Raw genomic sequence first — 16561 nt, 5'->3', positions numbered from 1 at the left:
ACAGATTTGAGTCCTGATTTGGCCGAAAAAATCAAAAACGTAAGAAAACAACTAAGTGATTTGACTATGGAGGAAATAGAAAAGAAACTGAGATTCACAAAACAAACATTCTATGAGTCTGGCTCCAAAGCAACTAAAGTATTGGCTAAACGGTTAAAATTAATGCAAATAACTAATGCAGTCAACAAGATTAGAGATCCAAATACCAAGGAACTACTATATGAACCAACACAGATAAAAAACACCTTTCAAGAATATTATAAAACATTGTATAGTCAACCGGATCAGAAAAATGGACCAGAAATTGTAGAGTTTTTGGATCAGTTAGACCTCCCTTCAATAGGGACAACTCAAAATGAACTATTAACCAAACCAATTACAAAGGAAGAACTGGATAAGGCAATAAGGAGATTGAAGACGAATAAAAGTCCAGGGAGTGATGGGTACCCCAATGAGTGGTATAAGACTTTCAAAGAGGTTTTGGCCCCTATTTTGATAGATTCTTTTAATTGGACAATAAAACACGCTAAAATTCCACCTTCCTGGAAAGAGGCCATCATCTCAGTCTTACCGAAAGAAGGTAAAAACAAGGAAAACTGTGACTCTTATCGCCCAATCTCCATCTTAAATGTTGATTATAAACTATTTACATCTATAATCACAAGACGCCTAGAGCTGTTCCTTCCTGACCTGGTGGATGAAGACCAGACAGGGTTCATTAAGGGGCGACAGACACAAGACAATATACGACGCACATTGCATATAATTAATGAAGTTAATAGAGAAAAAATCCCAACAGCCTTAGTGAGTTTAGATGCTGAAAAGGCTTTTGACAGAGTCTCTTGGATATTTCTTTTTGCTGTTTTGAAGAGAATGGGCTTTGACAGTATCTTCATCAAGTGTATACAATCCCTGTATCATAGGCCAATGGCTAGAGTTAAAATAAATGGGGACTTGACAGACAGCTTTGAGCTCTTTAGAGGAACTAGGCAAGGTTGCTGCTTGAGTCCAGCTCTTTTTGCTTTGTATATTGAGCCTTTGGCTCAGTATATACGGCAAAGTACAGACTTAAAAGGGGTTTTTGTTTCCAAACTTGAACAACGAATAGGTCTTTTTGCAGATGATATAATTATATATCTACAGGATCCTGATACGACCTTTCCTTGGCTGTTTAAAGCATTAAAATATTTTGGTAAAAACGCAGGATATAAACTAAACATCGTAAAGACTCAAGTACTCTGTCTGAATTATTTCCCCAAAGAATTATTACAAAATGAACTTAAACTAAAATGGGATTCAAATAAGATCAAATACTTAGGTGTCTATTTAACTAGTGATACAAGTACTTTATACGAGGCAAACTATGTGAAGTTTAGTAACACAATCCAAAAAGATCTGATTAAATGGGCTCCGCTTGTCAAGGACCTTAGCTCAAGAATAGAGGTAATAAAAATGAATGTGCTTCCCCGGTTATTGTACCTATTCACCTCATTACCAGTCCAAATAACAGATGCACAGTTTGGTAAATGGGATAAATTAGTTAGTAGATTTATTTGGAAAGGGACAAAGCCAAGAATAAGATTTAAAATACTCCAATCAGGAAAAGAAAAAGGAGGACTTGCCCTCCCGAATTTCAAGGAATATTTCTATGCAGCCCAGCTGAGATATACTGTTTACTGGTGTTCATCAGAATATACTTCAAAATGGAAGCATATTGAGTTAAATTATTGCCTATCATGTCATCCACAAGCAAGATTGGGAGAAGAAACTACCCAGCCCACGAACAAAAATCTCATTACTGAATTTACTATTAAACTCTGGTGGACAATAATGAAGAAATATAGAATTACAGAAGATTGTAAATTGCTGATTTGGCCTGCATACTCTCGAAAATTCCAAAGTGGACAATGGGATAGCACATTTTTAAGATGGGTCAATAAAGGAATTACAGCAATGTGTACATTAATAGATGTGACAACATTTAAATCTTTTGAGAATCTACAGAAACAATTCGGATTGGATAAATCAGATTTATTTAGGTACTTTCAATTAAGACACTTTTACAATACAGAAATTAGAAAGAAGCTCTCGAGAGGAGATTAGTAGATTAGTAGAGGAAGATAGGGAGTTTCTGGAAAGGGAAATAACGATGGAAGAGGCATATAAGGTGGTAAAGGGAATGAAGGTAAATAGGGTACCAGGAATAGATGGATTAACGAAAGAATTTTATGAGGTATTTTGGGGAGTGATAGGGTTACATTTGTTGGAGGTCTTTAAAGAAATATTAGAGGGGGAAGAGATGGCGGAGAGTATGAGGACGGGTGTGATTTCGTTATTATTTAAGAAAGGGAATCCTCATTTACTTGATAATTATAGACCTCTCACTATGTTATGTGTAGATTATAAGATTTTAAGTAAGATAATTGCAAATAGATTGGTAGGGGTAATGTCGGATATAGTGGGAAGTGATCAAACGTGTGGGGTAAAGGGGAGACAAATTTCATGGAATATACAATTACATAGAGACATACTTGCATATGTAAAGGATAGAAAAATGGCGGCAATCTGTGTAAGTTTAGACCAACAAAAGGCATTTGATAGGCTAGATTACGAAATTTTGTGGGAGGTAATGACTAAGATGGGCTTGGGAAAACAATTTATAAGGTGGGTGAGGATCCTTTATAAAGAGATATATTCAAAAATCAAATTGAACGGGTTCCTCACGGAAAAAGTTCATCAAGCGAGGGGGTTGAGACAAGGGTGCCCGTTATCGGTGGTACTCTATGTATTATATGTTGAACCATTGGCTTGTGCGATTCGGGAGAATAAAAGAGTGAGGGGGATAATGATGCCGGGGGGGGAATGTTTGAAAATATCTCAATATGCGGATGATACTATACTATATTTAGCGGACGACGACAGTTTAAGAGAAGTTGTGGAAATATTAAAAATATATGAAGAAGTTACAGGATCAAAAATAAATAAGGAAAAGACAAAATATAAGTACTTGGGGACGTGGGAAGGTAGAAGGGAAAATATTTGTGATTATACTTTGTGTGAAGGTCCTATGGACATTCTAGGAATTTCTTTTGGGAATAAGGAGGGCGATGCTATTTGGAACTGGAAGGGGAAGATGGCAGAGGTGGAAAGGAAATTACGACTATGGAAAATGAGGAAGCTTACAATTACTGGGAAGGTGTTAGTGATAAAGAGTGAGGTGGTGCCGAAATTATTGTATCTAGGCTATGTGTTCCCGATGCCACAAGTATTTAGAGCACAAATAATGAGGGGAATATTTAACTTTATATGGGGAGGTTACGAGTACGTAAAGAGAGTACAAATGTATCAGGAGGTTGCCGATGGGGGAAAAGGGGTACCGAACATTCCGTTAAAGTTAGATACGATTTTTTATGCAAATGTGTGTACGCTGTTAAAGAAGCCATATATTCATAAATGTCAGATATTGTTATGGTTCTGGTTAGCTATTCCATACCGGTTTTTAATTGGGTGGGAAAATCAGGGGCCGAAGGCAGAGACAAGACCAGAATACTTTCAGAGGATGGTTAAGTGGGGAAAGAGACATATAGAGTGCAGGGAGGTGGATACAATACAAAATCATAAACTTCTGTATAAAAAACTGGTGAGGAATGCTAACTACAACCAGGGGATAGTGAGTTCGGAAGTTTGGGAATACGCACAGGATAAGAGTTATAAGAATGTTTTGAAAGATTTTAATTGGATGCACCTACATAGGAAATTACCTGTAAGGACTACGATGTATGCACATAATTTGGGGAAGTTAAAAGAATGTCCGAGGGATAATTGCACAGAGGAAGAAACGATTGAACACGTCCTATGGGGGTGCAAATATGCAAAAAAGGTATGGGCTGGAATGAAGAGGAGGTATAAGGGACTAGAGGCTTTGACATATGAGGAAACAACTTATCTTAGGCCTAAGGATAAAAAGAAGGAGGAAAATAAAATACGTTGTATGTTGTTATCAATTACAAAACTTAAGATATGGAGGGCAAGACAGGGGTATATAAGGGGGGGGTATGAATGGAAAGAGATGGGAACAATAAAGGATATAGAGAGGGAATTTGAGGGGATATATCGGCATGAATTACAAAGATGGGGAATAGACACGATTAAGGACAGGTGGAAGGATTATTATGAATGATGTAAAAGATGTTTTTGTGAAATATGAAAAGTATTCAATGGAATGTTGAGCAAATGGAAATGTAAGATGGTGTTGTAAGTAAAAATAAAAAAGGAAAAAAAAAAAATCTGTTCTTATCAGTTTAATATCTGATACGTCCCCTACCCGGGGACCATATATTAAATTGATTTTTGGAGCAGGGAGATGGAATAGGGGCTTGCTCCGTCCACTCCACGCATCGACCTGGTATTGCAGTATTTCTAGGAACGGTGCACCCCCTGAAGCTGTGAAAAACAAATGGCATTTGACTCAACAGTTTGTGCAAAGAATTTTCTTATACGCTAGATATATGTGTGCGTCTGCATATCTGGACATTATCTTCGTGTAATCTTCCAAGGTTAGTCAGACTGAAATCTTGCGACTTAATATTTGTGAATGACTTACATTTAACTATTACCAGAATTACTAAATCCTGCCACTTGGACTGACACGTGGCTGGACACACACTTTCTATGGGAAATCAAAAAAATATGTCGTTTTCAACTGCAGTTACACTATTCTGGCTCCAATCCTGCAGTTACCTCTGTTGTCCACTAGAGACCAATAGAAGTCTTTAAAAACCGGAGGCTGCCATCTACAAGGACTCATGTTGATTATAGGTTTAACTCTTCTCTTTCTCTACATACTGCAGCTTTCTGTCCTCTGTGGCTGTAAATTACATCGTTTGAAAAAAAAAAAAAAACCCACACAATTTTTTCTTGGCTTTTTAGCTAAAATCACCTGTATTGTCTGTTGTTTCCATTTGTGGATGGTTAATAGTGCAGAAGATTGTTTTTCTGTTTTCAGGATTACATGAAAACATTTTGGAACAGATCATTTTTGTATATAATAAATCTTAGGATAGTATTGGTTTTGATGATTTATAAAACAGCTGTGTGCCGTAGCCCTGGTAGTGTGGATCCTTAGTGTGTAAAGAGTAGATACCTCATGTAATATGTGTGAATGAAAATCCATGGACTTTATAAGAGTCCTCCATTTATGGCTATGATCCTAACAAACAAGATTAAGACGTTTCTTTCTCCTAGCAGTCTTCCTGTTTCCTAAAGGAACACGCATGCCGAGTGGTTAAGGCGTTGGACTTAAGCTCCAATGAGCGCATCCTCTCGTGGGTTCAAACCCCACTCCTGGTATAATTTGGAGCCTCATGACTGGTAAACTGGATGGAATCTATGAGAGCAACAGATGTGATTTTGAGGCATTTGATGTGAGCAATATCTTTCCCACAAAAAAGCTGTGATGCTGAACCCAAAGGGAAAATTGTTAAATGGTTAATGGAAAAACTCCAAGCTTTTGGATTAATTAGTAAAATTAATGGCTATAAAAAGCAGCTCACTGTTAATAAAATGAATACATTAAAATTGGGAGGGGTCACCTCTCTGAAAGGCAGTTACACTCTTTTCAACATAACATTGCAAAGAATTTGGGTATTTCATTATGTGTGTGTATGGAATTAAACAGAAAAAGACTAAATCAATTCTTACAAAGCAGCTTGAACTCAGCCGGGCTTGTTTTTGTTAGCTGGCTTGACAAATCCTAAAACTCAGTCAGAAGTGGTTCCTCAACGTTCTTTTTAAACAGTTTTCCTGCTTCCCACTCTGTGCACAATCAGAGGGGTTTTTCTGTATGTTTCGTGGTGCAATGTATAACTAATGTAGAGAAACTTAGCTTCCGTTAATGATGCTAAATAAATCTAGTTACTTCATCCAGTCACATTACAAAGAAAGAAAAATAAAGATGCCACATAGTGATAAAAGAGACTATTTACCCTCAAATTATTTTCAATTTAAAATGCTTTAAAAGGGCTTATATGACCTTCAATACACAATTGTATTATTTTGATTTACATTAGAAACAACATCCCAAAATTTTCAGAAGACAGTTTTAAATATTTTTAGACCAACTTTAATCCAAATATGGAAAAAAAAAAACCTCAAAGTCACTGTTAAACAGCAAGCAGCTGTCAATTTATTTAACTTCGGATCCTTGCTCCTTTCATATCAATTATTAATAAGGGGGGGAAAAAATGCTGCTGCCAACACGGTAGCTTTGATCTGCAATTTAAAGAAGGCAAAGAAAAAGAAAACATATTCTGGAACCTGTTATTAAAATGTATTTAAACTCCTTGAGCATTTTCACAGTAATCCACTGTAGTCTGCAGTTAAAACACTGCAAACATTTATCCAGAGATCATGAGCAGTCCATGGCCAAAAAGTAGCACTTCTCCTGACAGTTTGCGTTTATTTCTGTGTGATGGGGAATGAATTCTGGTCCATCAACTCTCCAACTCTCTCCTGGAGTGTTTGAACCACCTCTGCAAGAATGAACACGTGCGTGTCGTCAAGATCCTTGAGGATGAATTTCTTTCCCAAGGCCATCGTTTCATCCAGGTACAGGAGAAATTGTTTCATGGCAGGATCACTGCAGGAAGAGAAAGTTAAAGTTTCGGCTACTTAAAAACAGATTTCTGTGAAGCTAACTACAAATATTTCTTGGCAAAGTTACAACCTTACCATTCAACAAGGACACCTTTGTGCACGTTGACCATATTGACAGGTGCAGAGAAATGGACAGTCGAAGCGGATTAAAGAGCTGAACACCTGCAGCACAGTAAACAAACCGACAGCTGAAGGCCTCAGGTAGAAGCAGCTTTACGGCAGCTAAACCATTATTAAGCCACCAAACAGTCAGATAAACGCGTCACATGTTTTCGGACATTTTAATAATACTTTTATTACCATTACAACAAAGAAAATACTTGTAAACGTTCCAGTACAGCGTATGCTAGCTCTTTGTTTTAGCACCGGTTAGCATTTTGCTGCTACCATTAGCTCAAAATAGCATGGCCACAGGCATGTTCTGCTACATACCACGATCTTAAATATCTAAAAGAGCAAACTTCATGTACATACCTGTCTACAGTTAAGCGAAGGATTAACATAAAGCAACAAACAGCCGTTTATCTACCCGAGATCTCCAGCTGTTCCTGTTAAGTTTTCAAGGCATTGATGGGTTATGTAAGGTGTGCGCCAAGGGACAATCTTCTGATGTCCAAATATCGCGTTAGCGTGTTTTAAAAGTTTTTGCTGCTTCTGTGCTGCTTTTCTGTGCTTGGTAAAAGGTATCATATCAATACCGTGGGTTTAAAAAACTACGCTGTGTATAGTTGAGTGAGTATTATGAAAAAAATAATGCAACATTCGTACCCAAGTGCATAAAATCCATTACAAAAACTGCATCATGACATTGATGCAAAATGTAAGTTAAGATCCAGTATAAAATACAGTACTGTGCCATTTCCCTCCTTCTGTCACTAACAGGAAAACTATGACAACTTGATACATACATACATACATACATACATATATATATATATATATATATATATATTTATTTATTTACACAAACACTCAGAACCACTTATAAGGTACAACTGCTCTGCTGCTCCTTAAGGCAAATATCCAATCAGCCAGTCACGTGGAAGTATTTTAGTGCACTTAAGCGTGTAGACATGACAACCAAGATGACCTGCTGAGGTTTAAACTGAGCATCAGAATGGAGAAGAAAGGTGATTTAGGTGACTTTGAATGTGGGCTGATTGTCGAGTACTTCAGAAATTGCTGGTCACTTGAGCTACAACCATCTCTAGGATTTATAGAGACTGATCCAAAAAGAGAGAAAATATCCAGTGAGCAGGAGTTCTCTGGGTAAAAATGCCTCAGAGGAGAATGGTCAGACTGTTTTGAGCTGACAGGAAGACAACAGTAACTCAGATAATCACTTTTTTATATTCAATGTATGCAGAAGAGCATCTATGACTGAACAAAACTTTGAACCTTGAAGCAGATGGGCTACAGCAGCAGAAGAATAAGGTAAGAATAGGAAACTAAGGTTTCCGAGGCTGGTTTAATGGTGTAGGAAATGTTTTCCTGGCACAATTTAGGCCCCTTAGTTCAACCCATTTATTGTTCTGGACCATGTCCATCCTTTTATGATAACAGTGTACCCATCTTGTGATGGCCACTTCCAGCAGGATAAGACATCATGTCACAAAGCTCATATCATGTCATACTGGTTTCTTGTAGGTGGCAATGAGTTCACTGAACTCAAATGACCTCCAGTGACCAGATGTTAATCCTCTTGAGCACCTTTGGGATGTGGTATATTCCTATCATGGATATTCAGCTGACAAATCTGCAGCACCTGTGTGATGGTATCATGTCAATATGGGCCAAAATCCCAGAGGAATGTTTCAAGTACTTTGTTGTATTTTGTACTTTGTATATAGAAATGCATAGACTCATAAACCCTCAAACGTTACACATTTATTCATTTCATTGCCAGCATTTAGGACTGCTAGTGGCAGTGGGGGCTGCAAACACATGTATTAAAATTAATTTGCTTGATCGGTCCCATACAACTGCATGTGCAATCTGAACTAAATGTATGAACTCAGGTCCACTTGAGGTAAGGCTTGGGAAAGAGTATGTTTTGGCACATAAGATGATAATCACACTATAGTTAGAGTAAAACAAATACATATAAAAATAAAGTCTTAAACCTTTGCTCTGGTCAAAAGTCGAGTTGCATGAGTAGCAACAAAATGTCAGTGCATTTTTAAGTAAATACAATAGATAATGAGCATTGTGTATCCCATGATTAGCTGGTAATAAATCTAAAATAAAAGGAAATCTAGATAAAATTTCAATGTGCTTAATTTACTTGTAAACATAAGTTATTTTCTTTATAACTTAGCTGATGTAGCATTAAGAGACCTATCTCAGTGGATGACTTAAAAAACCCCAACAACAAAAAACGCACCCTGCTATCGTTATCACAACTGACAGGTTTCCACAAATTAGCTATACTGCAATCGCATTTGTGGTGCTTTATGTGAATGTGCAGTTATTTCTCTGTTTGGTTTGGAGTGTAGTATACATTTCAAGTATACAGCAGGTGGTCTCAGTGTCATTGTTTTCATAGATTTCTGTCAGTGGGCGATGTAGCTCTGCAGAGCGTCCAGGATGAACTGGAGGCTGCGTTTGTATAGAAACGAGTCCTTCCTCTCTGGTTTGCAGATGTTTAGGTGATCTACGTCCACTTCAATGAGCTCACCAATCCCGAGATCTGAAACCACAACACGATGAGACGCAAGACACTGCTTCAACTATGTGTTGTTGTTTTTTTAATATTTAAGCTGTACATTTCAGACATTACAGTATTTGGAGTTACATACTTGCTGACTGCGTTGGTACCACAAGTATCTTGATCATGGGTCCAATGTTTGTCGGTAGAGTCTCTGCAAAGCTCAGCACCTTGAAATCCTTTTCTTTGGCCAGGTTCAAGAAGTTGTCATTCAGGCTGCGCAGAGCTGGTGAATCTTAAAACGCACACATCAATTCACATTAGATGCTGAAAGAGTTCCATAGACCGCAGAATTCATCATATTCACTGACCTTTACAGAGTTCTCTGACTTCTATGGAGGGGAAGAGAAGATATCTAACATTGACAGAGTACTCTGCCATGAAGGTGCCGTAGTGAGGAACACTATAAAACATAATCCCTTTGGTGTTCTGTAATAACCCATGCATGTCTGGGTCCTGTAAGGCATCCAGCAGCATTTTCTTTACAAGCAGTCCTGCAAGAGAAACCAAATGCAAGAGGATAGATTAGTAATTTTTGTTTTTCAAATTGGATTCAAGGGATCTGCATAAAAGTCCGACATGCTTGTGGAAGGAAAGATGTGGGAGAAATACCTCCCATACTGTGGGCTACCCAGACCACAGGCCTTTCTCCAACTCCCGCCAGCTTTAACTTCTTTAGCAGCTCCTGACTTCTGTAGGCTAGAGACTTCCTGGAGAGACAGATAGTCAACCCTTTTTAATCTGTTGGAGTAATTAATCCAAGGGTACCCGACTTTGCAAAAATATTCTATTTTACCAAGAATAGCACCTTAATCACATGTAGACCTATAAAGAAACTACAGACTTATAGTTGTTGTTTTTTTTACCTCTGATTCTCAGCAGGACACTGGGCCATCCAGTCACTTAGATGACTGTCATACTCCACCGACAGCACTCTAAGATTTGGACAGTCAGCAGCCAACCATGACTGACAATAAACAGTGATAAAACAACACGGAAGAACACTGAGATAAATCTTAAGCTGTGTGAGACCTCAGAAACACTGGAAAACACTGAAACAATCCATTAATGTAATGAGAGGAATTAGGTGCCTTTGTTACCTTTGGCCAGCACTCTGTATAGTCATCTTCGCGTTTGGCTGCCTCCTCTTCCTCTAATGCATTGCGGTCCTTCTGCCTCCACGTCTTAAAAGCTGCCCCTAGAATCCCGTGGATGAACAGCACGTCTGCTTTGATTGGCTGACTGGAAATTGAAAACATTGTCAAAGATGACGGTTGGGTTATAACAATAAAATAATATGACGTTAATGCATTATGTAATAACTGAATTTGTTTTCCTACTTGCTACGTGTTTGTGGGTGCAGGATATAGACGCCATCTGGGTATTTCTCTTTTACTGTCTCCCTGTCCAGGTTTGCAAGAGCGCGAGCTGCGTGAGACGCCTGCATGATGTGAGGGCACTGCATCATCTCAGCCAGGACAGACACCCAGCCTGCAAGTGTTTTATGGGTAAAGTAGGGGGAAAAAAACAGGAAAGTGTGAGGAGTACGATAAAATTTATAAGTTGGGGTGGATAACTATAAAAGTAAACACATTTTTTGTGATGGTGAAAATCGAATCTCTAATTGAAACAAGCACAACATATATTTTAGACCTTACTTTCATAACATCTTTAGCGCACCCAGTCAGGATTACACATAATCAGAGCTGTCTCCAGTTTATTCAGATTAGTTACAGACTTACCGGACTGGGCTATGGCCTGATGGGCACCTTCATTGAGAGCCAGGTTTCCGATGATGCGAACAATGTTCCTCTGAATCTTCATAGAGTCTGTTCTAAGCTGATAAACCCTCTGGAGAAGCTGTAGACCTCCGTTGGCAACTATGTGGTCACAGTGGCTCCTTACCTGCAGATCACAAAGTATTAACCACAAGGCAACATCCAGACAGCGGGCGCATAGAATTTACCTTAATACACTGCTACAATGACCACAATGAGTAGTAAGTAAATAATCAAGCCACCGACTCCAGACTAAATCACCTTTGGATGCACAATGATGATGATTACCTTTGAGTGCTGTACCAGTGCCTGCAGACAGAAGGACTCCACCTTCTCAGAAGGAACAGAGGTAAGGCTCTGGGCATAAGGCAGCCCATTGCCACCAAAACTCCACAGACCACCCTGAACAATGAAGCGCACGTGTTAATGACAGGATATAGAAACTAGCTTCTTCTTTTTTTCTTTATCACATCCCAGTGACTGTTTTTAGTTTTAGACCTGGCCTTCCTAATGACTGTACATGTATGTGTACATCTGTGATTGTTACCCTTTGTGCTGCCAAGGACTGAGTGCTCTCTCTCAGGGCCAGTGAGGTAAAGTACCGAACACATTTGTCCACCTCAGTTTGAGGCAGAGATGCCAAAAGCTGCCTCAGTCCGTCCTCCGCTGACAAACCCTGAGAAGATCACAGCACATCTGTGAGGTAGGCATTCAAATGGTAACTATCCTAAAAAGTAGATTTGAGTACCTCCTCCAAATCAGGCAGTGCAGGTGGGTGACGGAAAAACCTCAGGTCTACCTGAGGCATCCGGGCCAAGCCCACTGCTGTCCGATGGTCTATAACCTGGGCTGCCGTCTGGTACTGGTAATCTGGATTATTCAAAACAGGTGTGATCTAAGACCAGAGCAGGTCTCTGTTGTGTATCAAATTAACGTGACAGGAAACTTTTAGGGTCCTTTACCATGCCAGTGGTGATTGTCTGCAAGCTCCTGAACAGCCTCTAGTCTGATGGCTTTGTTAGCTGACTGTGTCTTCTTCAGCAGGACCCACAATGCCACCTCATGTGGGTCAGCATCCACATGACTGAAGTGCTCTAAGACACAAAATTACGGAACAAACTGACCGTCTGAACATTTACAAAATAAAAGTGGAGACGTGTTCTACTAATTCCTCTAACTGGACCTTTTAGCAATTCTAACTACAACTAAAAGGTTAACTACTAGTGTCTACTGCACCACCTTTTAGATTACTACAAGAGCTAATGAGCTACAGTACAAACCTTGCAGGAGTGAAACTTGTGTCATCAATTTGGCAGCTATTAATTTGTAAAAGGTTAAAGTAAACAAAAGTGAATGTAACTTTTTGTCTGCGGATTTAAAACTACAGGTGGCTAAAAACAAAACAAAAAATCTCAGACTTGTTTATTCCACTCACTTTTACAAGATCCACACCACTGTAAAAGCTATGTGGCATTCAAAACAGGATGTGCATGTGCAAAGGCAGGTGTTTCCTTTGGTCTCTGTGCACATATGTCACATAAAATTGACTAAATGACTACAGTTTTCTGAGCATAAACACTTGCCCTGCTATTGGCAATAATACTTTTCAGTTCAAAAAATATTAGGGGCATTATCGTGTATCTGTCTATGTTATTGGTGAATTGGTGTTTGTTAGTTTCTTACCATCGAGTGATTGCAGTAAAAGCCTCGAGGATATTTCCACAAACCGTCTTGCTGCTTTATGAAGTTCCCTCCTTGCTTTGTGTGTAAGTCCTGGAAGAGATGCAGAAAAAAACAACTAGCCACTACTCTCTTGACAAAATTTAGAACTGCATTTCTATAACATTATAAAGACAACAGAAACCATTTAGAAATGCTTCCCTGTAGAGGTGGCTAATTAATCAAATTTGAGTCAGATTAATTTATATTTCCATTTTTATAATAAAGATTCTGTTTTTTATCTTTCACTATAAATCCATCTCATCCTTATAGCATTTGCACCTCCCCGAAAGCCTAAACACATTCCCTGCTATACTGTTGTGTGTTAAGTTCACATGTATTTATTTTAAGTTAAAAGTGAAGTAGCGCATTATGAGTGATTACTGCTTAAAATGATCATGATCATATGTTTCGGCATAGTCAAGCCGCTTATATTTGAGTTTATAAGTTGATTGTGAAAGCTTCCACTAAAAAGGTCGAGGAAGTAAAATCACCCAACACCAAATGGCCCAAAGTCCTGGCAGGAAAGGGAAGACAGGAAGAATGAAGGCAGATGTCACTGCCCCACTGAACATAAAAAACTCAACAACACTTTCTCATACAAGAACAAAATGGGGCCACTCAGCATATTTGTCAGATAATGCCCTCCCACAGTAGGGAAGAAGGAACATGTCCAAAACCCAGTAAATTTAAATTAAAAATCTAAACAGGTCTTACTACATTTATAGGCTAGTGGAAATATATAAATAATTTATACAGCAAAAGAGGTTAAAATGACAGATTTAGTACAAGAAGAAATACTGCAATGCCAAATGGGAGATGCTACATTTGACCTTGTGTATTTTCACAACAAAACGTGTAATTCGTCCCAAAATACGTCCGACACTAGATGGAGGTATGTAGAAACAGAATGTGAATATTTTGATGCAGTGAGAAAATGTAGAACTACAAACACAGTCGTACAACAGGCAAAAACATCAAATATGAGACTCCGTGATGCATTTATAAATGTACTGTTTATTCTGGGATTGTCCTACAAACACCAGCCAGGGTTTGGTGAAAAGTTGTGACTGAGTCCAGCAACAAAAGATATATAATGTGTCATGTTACCCATGAGGTTGTTTAGGATAGCATTAATTACCTCCAGTTAGGTTGTCTTTTTCATCTGAAGGAGTGGCCCTCAGATAGATGTACGACTTGTTCTTCTCCTGAAGAATTGCACTAGTGTCAATGGTCACAGCCTTATCCAAGGCTATCACCTCATAAGTAATAAAAAGACAGCCCCTGCAGAAAGGAGCATGTTTAATAAGCTATGGGACAGAGATCATTCTTCTCTCACACGCTGCATAAATCATTCTTTTAATAATGTAACTTACCCCAAGACAACTGCGCCAGTTACTTTAGCAACTTTCCCTAAATGCCAGCGAAGAGGAAGATCTTTATTTTCAACGTGTTTATTGAAATTTATTGTACAAGATTGCTGATTTGTCTAATAACTTACTTAAATCTTTCCACTGAAGCACTTTCTTCACACTAGGCGGCCCAGCTGTGCTCAGCCTCCGACAACGGATCCAGCGCAGAGCGGCTGCGGACATCCTTCCCCTGTGTGCCCTCCCAGATGTGCGTGTGTTAACCAGACTGCTGTCCAACCTATCTGACCAAGTCACAGACGTGAGGACAGTGTCTGATAAGGCACATAACGGTATGTCAACGCAAAAACGACCCGATAATTACATTTAATGTTATCATGTCAGTTTAAACACTTAGCAGTGCTAACATTTAACTCGTGACAGTGCTAATGGTGAACTAATCTAAAGCATTAATATAATCAAAGACCATTAGCTAAACGTTAGCTAGCCACACAGATGGGTGTAACTGACAGCTGGGCTAAAATTACTTGAGTAAATAACATAAACACCGGTAAGTCTCCGCCATAAAGCCAAAGCTGGCATGAACACCCAAACGTAATCCGGGTGAAGCTAAATGAAGCCTTAGCTGCCACTAACTTGGTGGAGATTAGTTAGCATTTGGCTATGATTGTTCTAGCTCTGTGCAAGGCACCCAAACGGCTAATGGAGTAACCCGGTGGACATGTAGTGGATTAATGTCCATTTCTGATAAGCGAGTTTACCGTATTTATCGATGGACACGTTTTAAAAGAACTACGATAACGTCCTCCAAGACTGCAGCCGGTGTAAATAAACACAACATAAATTTGTCCCACAAATAATACGTCATCCACTGCAACAGTTTTTTTTTATTGACCGCTTTAGAGGTTCGGTGTGTGAACTGCAAGATTACGCAAAAACGACAGTGTAAAAAGTAAATATGTCACGGGGGGAAAGAGGAGGGGCGAGAGTAAGAGAGACATCAAATAAAGACGGTAATACTGTTACAATGCGATATTATAAAATCAAAAATGTTTATAGCCTTCTTGTTGCGGGAAGGATAAATTGTGGTCACATAAAGTTTAATTTCCATTCATGAAAATAGGGAAGTGTGGCTTCTTATTGGAGAACTGCAATTTATGGATGTGAAATTTGGCAATATCAGCAAACTGATAAGAATAGATGGGTTAGAGGAGGGGTGTCAAATATAAGGCACAGGGGCCAGAAATAAGCTGATGAACACTCCAATCGGGCCTCACTGGACAGCTTTAGGAAATGCGAAGAGAGTCTGTTTTAGTTTGACTTTTAATATAATTTTGTATCACAGATTTATCTTTACTGCTAAATACCTCCTATGTGGCCACACCTAAGTAATTAGGTAACAGATAATAAAAAAAATATATCAGAAAAGTTCCTTTTCTTCACTACAGAAATTAATGGGGTTTTTTTAACAATGGATACAAATAAAGGACGTGTTCTGTGAATAAACAAAAACTTTGTGTTTTGTAATCACAGGATTGACAAAGATATAGCTACCAGAACCTTTTCTGTAATTTTACACGTTTATTTCTTACAATTTAATTCTCATACATATAGATTTCTTTCATTCACTACAGCAGTGGATGAATCTTTATTATGTAGAAAAAAACTGAGATGTTCTGTTGAAATTGTGCTTCTTTGTCAAATATTAAGATAATATTCAATAATCGAATAACCCATTATGAACGGACAGAAAGAAGAGTTTCATTGGTCTGGCCCACTTAAGATCAAAGTGTGCTGTATCTGGCTCACAGTTTAAAATGAGTTTGACCTCCTTTCTCTTTCTCAGTCAAATATGTACCAGATTTATTTAAAGTGAGAATTTGACAAAATGTTATTAGAACTAAAACCAGTAATGTCTTTTCTACAACTCTTTTCCATAAGTACAAGACAAAAATATATATAGGAGGACATCTGTGGGAAGGTCTGACAAAAAGAGCAAAATATATCTATCTAAACAGAAGTGTATTTTTTACATGCAGTAACATATTTGTTATTACATGTTTTTTACATTTTATTTGCATTTTTAACATATCATAAAACTTTTAAAAACTTAAACACAACTCAAAACATTGTTCTTTCTTCTCAAAACTGATTTCTTTAACCAAAACAACACGCACATACCTTTACATTCCTACAGAACATCAAAAACCAAATTCAGAAATTCAGGAAACTACTATAAAAATTATTTGTGTATTTTTGGCCATGAAGCTACATATTTAAATCCATGCAAATGTGTAAGAGTAAGTTTATTTTTTCTTGTTCTGGTGAAGTGT

At 38.2% G+C, this 16561-nt stretch overlaps 2 protein-coding genes and 1 non-coding gene across 5 annotated transcripts; 1 reads left to right on the top strand and 2 right to left on the bottom strand.

Annotated features, from left to right (window-relative positions):
• Nucleotides 1–4246: 4246 nt before the first annotated feature.
• Nucleotides 4247–4439, top strand: LOC146557864 (U2 spliceosomal RNA). Its single transcript, XR_014888794.1, has one exon. It is a non-coding gene; the product is annotated as a U2 spliceosomal RNA (small nuclear RNA).
• Nucleotides 4440–5991: 1552 nt separating this feature from the next.
• Nucleotides 5992–7281, bottom strand: gtf2h5 (general transcription factor IIH, polypeptide 5). 2 transcript variants are annotated; one of them, XM_085246664.1, is made up of 3 exons: nucleotides 7129–7281; nucleotides 6730–6816; nucleotides 5992–6637 (listed from the first exon to the last, which is right to left on the bottom strand). In XM_085246664.1, the coding sequence occupies exons 2-3, from the start codon at nucleotides 6762–6764 to the stop codon at nucleotides 6457–6459; spliced, it is 216 nt and encodes a 71-aa protein (XP_085102790.1). In that variant the 5' UTR covers nucleotides 6765–6816; nucleotides 7129–7281; the 3' UTR covers nucleotides 5992–6456. The 2 variants fall into 2 exon arrangements, with proteins under 2 accessions (XP_085102790.1, XP_085102791.1); XM_085246665.1 differs by having other exon boundaries at nucleotides 7184–7265.
• A 1241-nt stretch (nucleotides 7282–8522) lies between these two features.
• serac1 (serine active site containing 1) lies at nucleotides 8523–15119 on the bottom strand. 2 transcript variants are annotated; one of them, XM_085247607.1, is made up of 18 exons: nucleotides 14990–15119; nucleotides 14360–14508; nucleotides 14235–14271; nucleotides 14000–14142; nucleotides 12823–12912; nucleotides 12420–12455; nucleotides 12102–12233; nucleotides 11888–12009; nucleotides 11687–11815; nucleotides 11428–11541; nucleotides 11104–11266; nucleotides 10702–10852; nucleotides 10462–10603; nucleotides 10228–10328; nucleotides 9974–10071; nucleotides 9673–9855; nucleotides 9453–9596; nucleotides 8523–9343 (listed from the first exon to the last, which is right to left on the bottom strand). In XM_085247607.1, the coding sequence occupies exons 2-18, from the start codon at nucleotides 14451–14453 to the stop codon at nucleotides 9207–9209; spliced, it is 2016 nt and encodes a 671-aa protein (XP_085103733.1). In that variant the 5' UTR covers nucleotides 14454–14508; nucleotides 14990–15119; the 3' UTR covers nucleotides 8523–9206. The 2 variants fall into 2 exon arrangements, with proteins under 2 accessions (XP_085103733.1, XP_085103734.1); XM_085247608.1 differs by lacking the exon at nucleotides 12420–12455.
• Nucleotides 15120–16561: the final 1442 nt, after the last annotated feature.

Source organism: Mchenga conophoros, linkage group LG15, assembly GCF_057382185.1.
Source record: "Mchenga conophoros isolate Kocher_MC1m ecotype Shallow Benthic linkage group LG15, M_conophoros_male_GT1.1, whole genome shotgun sequence".
Classification (NCBI taxonomy): Eukaryota; Metazoa; Chordata; class Actinopteri; order Cichliformes; family Cichlidae; genus Mchenga; species Mchenga conophoros.
Note: the sequence above shows the minus strand (reverse complement) of the source record. Positions and strands in the feature narration are given on the sequence as shown.